The following is an 8,374-nucleotide window of genomic DNA, read 5'->3' as shown; positions in this document are numbered from 1 at the left end:
TGGGTCGATCGTAATAACATAGTAGTGTGAGCACTGATTGGGTCGATCGTCATAACATAGTAGTGTGAGCACTGATTGGGTCGATCGTAATAGAAGTGTGAGCACTGATTGGGTCGATCGTAATAACATAGTAGTGTGAGCACTGATTGGGTCGATCGTCATAGAAGTGTGAGCACTGATTGGGTCGATCGTAATAACATAGTAGTGTGAGCACTGATTGGGTCGATCGTAATAGAAGTATGAGCACTGATTGGGTCGATCGTAATAGAAGTGTGAGCACTGATTGGGTCGATGGTCATAGAAGTGTGAGCACTGATTGGGTCGATCGTAATAACATAGTAGTGTGAGCACTGATTGGGTCGATCGTCATAGAAGTGTGAGCACTGATTGGGTCGATCGTCATAACATAGTAGTGTGAGCACTGATTGGGTCGATCGTCATAGAAGTGTGAGCACTGATTGGGTCGATCGTCATAACATAGAAGTGTGAGCACTGATTGGGTCGATCGTCATAGAAGTGTGAGCACTGATGAGGTCGATCGTCATAGAAGTGTGAGCACTGGTTGGGTCGATCGTAATAGAAGTGTGAGCACTGATTGGGTCGATCGTTTGTTTTGTTTTTTTGTTTTTAAGGGTTTTACGGCGCTTGCAACACATTAAGGTTATATCAGCGCCAGTAAAAAGAAAGAAAATGGGATAGTAAAAAGTTATAGAATTACAATAAAGCATCCGAGAAAAAGGGAAGACAAAGGGGAATTGGTTCAAAAAAGAAACAGGTGTAGATTCCAAAAGCACACTATCAAAGTACTTAGTTTGAGATCACTAAAAGTCTCATCCAGACACAAGCACAGGTCCCAACTAAGAGGAATACACTCAAATGTTTACCAATCATATAATATAATGTGTAAACTAAACATAATACAATGCATAACAACAGAGAGATGATTTACAAGGAAAAAAATATCATCTCCCAAAACTATAACTATACATTCGACTGTTTCCCTCTCAGCCAAGGACTACGACCAAGGTCAGGACAAAACCAAGCAATCTCATTCCAAGACAAAGACAGAAAGCAATTGGAAAACAGATAACAGGGGATAAAAGACACAGCAAGTACCTCCCTGCCCGCTATGGGAGGTAGGAACCCCACCCAGTGGGTCGATCGTCATAACATAGAAGTGTGAGCACTGATTGGGTCGATAGTCATAACATGGTAGTGTGAGCACTGACTGGGTCGATCGTCATAGAAGTGTGAGCACTGATTGGGTCGATCGTCATAACATAGTAGTGTGAGCACGGATTGGGTCGATCGTCATAGAAGTGTGAGCACTGATTGGGTCGATCGTCATAAAAGTGGGGTCACTGATTGGGTCGATCGTCATGACATGGTAGTGTGAGCACTGATTGGGTCGATGGTCATAGAAGTGTGAGCACTGATTGGGTCGATCGTCATAACATGGTAGTGTGAGCACGGATTGGGTCGATGGTCATAACATAGAAGTGTGAGCACTGATTGGGTCGATCGTCATAACATGGTAGTGTGGTCACTGATTGGGTCGATAGTCATAACATGGTAGTGTGGTCACTGATTGGGTCGATCGTCATAACATGGTAGTGTGGTCACTGATTGGGTCGATCGTCATAACATGGTAGTGTGAGCACTGATTGGGTCGATCATAATGACATAGTGTGAGCACTGATTGGGTCGATCGTCATAGAAGTGTGAGCACTGATTGGGTCGATCGTCATAACATAGAAGTGTGAGCACTGATTGGGTCGATCGTCATAGAAATGTGAGCAACATTAGAAGCTGCTGTCGTAATCTGGATACAAAACTCGAATTTAAAAACTAGACCAGAAAACTCATCCTTCAAATACCCATCGATTTAAATGACCCTTATCTTGGCAAAAACTCTCAAACCTGGGACTTCGCGGATCGTAATCATCATCATCATCATCATCATCATCATCATCATCATCATCATCATCATCATCATCATCATCATCATCATAATAATAATAATAATAATAATAATAATAATAATAATAATAATAATAATAATAATAATAATAATAATAATAATAGATATATACCTCTAGACAAGGTTGCCTCTTTCAGCAGGAAAGCGAAAGTTGGCTCCACAATAAAAATAAGGCAGATCAGAGCTAATTTCCCCATATCTCAGTTTTCCACTGGAACAAAACAACTGAGTGAATCCAATTATAAACAAGATTGTGTGTCTGCCAATCTTATTCTTATCATGTTGATCGTGCGGCTATGTGGTCGAGTGGTACGACACTCGAATTCGGGTCGGAAGGTCCTGGGTTCGAGCCTCGCTCGTCGCATAGTCGAGTCCTTAGAAAAGGCTCTTTACTCATATTCTCTCGCCGTACTCTGAGGAGGTCTGAGGTTCGATCCCCAGTCAAGGCAGGTTGAATTTTTGGGATGTTATTTTTTTTCTTGTACTTTTCTCTTACTTGGTCTGTACTGGGAGTCCCGATAGATCCGTTAACACTCTTACTTGGTCTGGTACAGGGAGTCCCGATAGATCCGTTGACACTCTTACTTGGTCTGGTACAGGGAGTCCCGATAGATCCGTTGACACTCTTACTTGGTTTGGTACTGGGAGTCCCGATAGATCCATTGACACTCTTACTTGGTCTGGTACTGGGAGTCCCGATAGATCCGTTGACACTCTTACTTGGTCTGGTACTGGGAGTCCCGATAGATCCGTTGACACTCTTACTTGGTCTGTACTGGGAGTCCCGATAGATCCGTTAACACTCTTACTTGGTCTGGTACAGGGAGTCCCGATAGATCCGTTGACACTCTTACTTGGTTTGGTACTGGGAATCCCGATAGATCCATTGACACTCTTACTTGGTCTGGTACTGGGAGTCCCGATAGATCCATTGACACTCTTACTTGGTCTGGTACTGGGAGTCCCGATAGATCCCCTGACACTCTTACTTGGTCTGGTACTGGGAGTCCCGATAGATCCGTTGACACTCTTACTTGGTCTGGTACTGGGAGTCCCGATAGATCCGTTGACACTCTTACTTGGTCTAGTACGGGAGTCCCGATAGATCCGTTGACACTCTTACTTGGTCTAGTACCGGGAGTCCCGATAGATCCGTTGACACTCTTACTTGGTCTGGTACTGGGAGTCCCGATAGATCCGTTGACACTCTTACTTGGTCTGGTACTGGGAGTCCCGATAGATCCATTGACACTCTTACTTGGTCTGGTACTGGGAGTCCCGATAGATCCCCTGACACTCTTACTTGGTCTGGTAATGGGAGTCCCGATAGATCCGTTGACACTCTTACTTGGTCTGGTACTGGGAGTCCCGATAGATCCGTTGACACTCTTACTTGGTCTAGTACGGGGAGTCCCGATAGATCCGTTGACACTCTTACTTGGTCTAGTACCGGGAGTCCCGATAGATCCGTTGACACTCTTACTTGGTCTGGTACTGGGAGTCCCGATAGATCCGTTGACACTCTTACTTGGTCTGGTACTGGGAGTCCCGATAGATCCGTTGACACTCTTACTTGGGTCTAGTACTGGGAGTCCCGATAGATCCGTTGACACTCTTACTTGGTCTGGGTACTGGGAGTCCCGATAGATCCGTTGACACTCTTACTTGGTCTGGGTACTGGGAGTCCCGATAGATCCGTTGACACTCTTACTTGGTCTGGTACTGGGAGTCCCGATAGATCCGTTGACACTCTTACTTGGTCTGGGTACTGGGAGTCCCGATAGATCCGTTGACACTCTTACTTGGTCTGGAAGATATTGCCCAAATCAATGTCCCAAATCTCAAACCACCACCGTGGAAAAAGAAACAAAAATCCATAACCATCAACAAGAAAAACATTCGAAGCAATAATGACAATGCTCAAACCCTAAAGATGATCGATAAAAAATACCCAATGACCAACTGGATAAGAGTTTATACAGATGGCTCAGTTTCCGGCCCCCTCATGAATGGAGGTGCTGGTGCACTCATACACTGGACAGATAAAACAGAAACAAAAATATCTGTATCAGTGGGTTCAATGTGCACAAGTACTAAAACTGAAGAAAAAGCCATCCTCAATGCAACAAAAGAACTATCCAGAGATCACAAAATATACGGGAAAAATGTGGTTTACTTGACAGACTCTGATGATGCTCTCCGGTCTATTGAAAATTACCAGGACTCTGAAGCCGCACACACTGTGGAGGCCCTTGAGGGCTTATCTGATAAAACAGGAAAAATTGTGCTGCAGTGGATTCCAAGTCATGTAGGTATATATGGAAATGAAATTGCCGATCAACTGGCCAAAGAAGGAGCCCAGAAGGAACAACCGAAGTCGTCAATCACTTACCATCAGCAAAAGAAAATAATAAAGCTAAAAATAGACAAAGAAAGGAATGACACACACCTAGAACACAACAAGCAGGATCCAATCCATGCCATTCAGCGAAGTAGCCAAGTCACTCTATTCCGCCTCCGAACAGGACACAATAGACTAAGAGGACATATGTTTACAAAGCTAGGTATTGGAACAACCCCTTATTGCCCATGTGGAACCGACCATGAAACCACTTTACATGTGCTTATGGATTGCCCATTATACAACGTGCAACGTTCGAACCACTGGGTCACCCCTACAACACTCAACACAAAGCTCTATGGTGAGGCTGAGGACCTAAAGCGGACCACAGACTTCATAGCAGATATCGGACTGCAGCCATAGATGTCCATCAGAGGAACGAAGAAGAAGAAGAAGAAGGTCTGGTACTGGGAGTCCCGATAGATCCGTTGACACTCTTACTTGGGTCTGGTACTGGGAGTCCCGATAGATCCGTTGACACTCTTACTTGGTTTGGTACTGGGAGTCCCGATAGATCCGTTGACACTCTTACTTGGTCTGGTACTGGGAGTCCCGATAGATCCGTTGACACTCTTACTTGGTCTGGTACTGGGAGTCCCGATAGATCCGTTGACACTCTTACTTGGTCTGGTACTGGGAGTCCCGATAGATCCGTTGACACTCTTACTTGGTCTGGTACTGGGAGTCCCGATAGATCCGTTGGCACTCTTACTTGGTCTGGTACTGGGAGTCCCGATAGATCCGTTGACACTCTTACTTGGTCTGGTACTGGGAGTCCCGATAGATCCGTTGACACTCTTACTTGGTTCTGGTACTGGGAGTCCCGATAGATCCGTTGACACTCTTACTTGGTCTGGTACTGGGATCCCGATAGATCCGTTGACACTCTTACTTGGTCTTGTACTGGGAGTCCCGATAGATCCGTTGACACTCTTACTTGGTCTGGTACTGGGAGTCCCGATAGATCCGTTGACACTCTTACTTGGTCTGGTACTGGGAGTCGCGATAGATCCGTTGGCAGAGCAGCCTCTTGACACGCAAAGGAATCATGATCGATCCCGGTGTTGGTTTATTTTTTATGACTTCCTGTCTATCCAAGTGATTGCGTAGCTGGGTCTGTTTGGCTTGGCCGGAAGTACTTTGCGATAGCCTAGCATCCTATCCAAAGGATAGCAAGTAATTGTTTTGTATTTGTTTGTTGGTCTTTATGGGTTTTACGGCGCTTGCAAGTCATATCAGCGCCAGTAAAAAGGAAGAAAATGTGATAGTAAAAAGTTCTAGAATTACAATTAAAGCACCCAACAAAAGGCAGGACAAAGTGGAATTGGTTCAAATAGGGAACAGATGTAGATTCCAATAGCACACTATCAGTGTACTTAGTTTGAAATAACCTAAAAATCTCATACAGACACACGCATAGGTCCCCAATACGAGGAATACACTCAAATGTTTACCAAAAATATGTTAAAGATGAAAAGATAACAGCATTTAACAGAGAGATAATTTACAAGGAAAACAAATATCATCTCCCAAAACTATGGCAATACATTCGACTGTTTCCTTCTCAACCAATGACTCCGGCCAAGGTCAGGAAACAACTAAGTAATGTCATTCCAAGACAAAGACAGAAAGCATTTAGAAAACGTACAAGGGTATAGAAGACACAGTATGTACTTCCCTGCCCACTATGGGAGGTCAGAAACCCCTCCCAGTCTTCTCAGCCAAGGACTCCGGCCAAGGTCAGGACAAAACGAAGAAATTTCATTCCAAGACAAAGACAGAAAGCATTCAGAAAACATACAAGGGGATAGAAGACACAGCAAAATACCTCCCTGCCCACTAAGGGAGGTCGGGACCCCCACCCAGATACAGGGGGATAGAAGACACAGCAAATACCTCCCTGCCCAGTATGGGAGTTCGGGGCCCCCACCCAGATTTAGGTGGATAGAAGACACAGCAAATACCTCCCTGCCCACTATGGGAGGTCGGGACCCCCACCCAGATACAGGGGGATAGAAGACACAGCAAACACCTCCCTGCCCAGTATGGGAGGTCGGGGCCCTCACCCAGATAAAGGGGGATAGAAGACACAGCAAATACCTCCCTGCCCACTATGGGAGGTCAGGACCCCCACCCAGGAAACCGGGATAAACTCCGGCCCAATGGCCCTGATAGATCGGATAGAATATATATTTTGTCTGACATTTTTGTTTTTAAGGGTTTTACGGCACTTGCAACACATTTAGGTTATATCAGCGCCAGTAAAATGGAAGAAAATGGAATAGTAAAAAGTTCTAGAATTACAATTAAAGCACCCAAGAGAAAGTAAGACAAGGGGAACTGAGAACAAATAGGGATCAGATGTAGATTCCAAGAGCATACCACCAATGTACTTAGTTTGAGATCACCTATAAGTCTCATCCGGACACAAGAACGAAATCCAACAAAGAGGAACACACTCAAATGCTTACATCTCTCTCATCTCTCATGTAGTTCCATATCTGAAGCAGACGTCGGAGGTCATCTTCCGCCAAGCTGATCTATCTCTTGCCAATTCTATTAAAGCAGCGCCACCTTTCTCAGCTTCATCTGTCCAAGTTCATATCCCTTTCAAATAAGTTATTCTTTGTCTTCCTCTTATTCTTTTCCCTTCATCTTTCCAGTCAAGGCGAGTACTTCCAAACCAGGGTGGCGGATAATGTGTCCTAAAAATTCCATTTGGCGTTTGATGATTTTTGTTATCAGTGATCTTTTTCTGTTTGCCATTTCTAAAATTTCTTCATTTCTTTTCCTTTCCACCCATGACATCCTCATCATTCTTCTGTAAAACCACATTTCCGCTGCTTACATCATACATTAAAAACAACAAATATAATACATAACAGAGAGATGATTTACAAGGAAAAAAATATCTCCCAAAACAATAACTATGCATTTGACTGTTTCCCTCCCAAACAGAAAGCATGTTGGAAAACAGATATAAGGGGATAGAAGACACAATATGTACCTCCCTGCCCGCTATGGAAGGTCAGGATCCCCACCAAGTGACATATTTCAGACACACTTTTCATCTCTTTATCTTACATCTGTTCCTGCTCCCGAATTTGTCATTTTGACCCATCCATAAATAGAAACACAGACTTGTCGCAAGAAGATCGTATGGCAAAGGTCGCAGACAATCAGTGAGATCAAAACAAGATAAAGATCTGAACAAGTATGTGTGTGTGTGTGTGTGTGTGTGTGTATGAAAGGTGCCAGACAAAGCAAGAAAGAAAAATACAAGAAAAAAAAACATCCCAAAAAAAAATCAGCCGACATCGACTGGGGATCGAACCTCAGACCTTCTGATTACCGGTCAGACGTGCTGCCATTACACCATAGAGGCTCCCGATAGTTTGGACAATTTTAATACCTATATTCATCACAAGGGGACAACGCGTTTTATCGTTTTACGCTGTGAACCCTTGCTTGCATCAAATAAGACTTTTGATTGGTCCAATACAATAGGAACAGGGGTGTCCCATTTGATTAAAATCTATGAGGAAATGCGTTTGCCGTTGCAGACAATGAAAAAAGAAAACAAAAAAAACTTGAGCCTTTATATAGGGTAATATCCATTAAACGTGCTCAAGGCGCTTTACAAAGGGTCCCTAGCCAACAGCAACACATCATTTCAATCATCACCACCATCATCATCATTAATTATCATAATTTATTATTAAAACACAAGAAAACGTGTCCATCCATCCCCCCCCCCTCACCCCCCCCCCCAGCCCCTTCCCCACCACCCACTTCTTCCCGTGCAACGACGAGAGATCAAGAGAAATCACCGCAAGGATCCACCATGATAAAATAAATAAACGAACGATAAATAAAATGAAAAGGAGGCGATGTTAAAAGGCGAGTTGTGAGGTTTAAAGACCTGCCAACCCTTCACATTTCAATAGTGGAAGCAGAACACCTGAAAATAGGAATTTGAGACAAAAAATAGG

General features: G+C 44.0%; 1 protein-coding gene across 1 annotated transcript in view; it reads right to left on the bottom strand.

Annotated features, from left to right (window-relative positions):
* The window catches only part of LOC144969945 (uncharacterized), an 8,784-nt gene extending 6,551 nt beyond the window's left edge, over nucleotides 1-2,233 (bottom strand). Inside the window, exon 1 of the mRNA XM_078909035.1 lies at nucleotides 2,094-2,233. Within this exon, the coding sequence (XP_078765161.1) occupies nucleotides 2,094-2,178 (85 nt within the window). The 5' untranslated portion in view covers nucleotides 2,179-2,233. The remainder of the gene's footprint in view (nucleotides 1-2,093) is intronic.
* Between the last annotated feature and the right edge of the window lie 6,141 nt (nucleotides 2,234-8,374).

This window comes from Berghia stephanieae, chromosome 4 (assembly GCF_034508935.2).
Source record: "Berghia stephanieae isolate SIO BIC M18660-M18661 chromosome 4, UCSD_Bste_1.3, whole genome shotgun sequence".
In the NCBI taxonomy this organism is placed as follows: domain Eukaryota; kingdom Metazoa; phylum Mollusca; class Gastropoda; order Nudibranchia; family Aeolidiidae; genus Berghia; species Berghia stephanieae.
The sequence above is the reverse complement of the archived record's forward strand: the minus strand, read 5'-3'. Positions and strand labels throughout refer to the sequence as shown.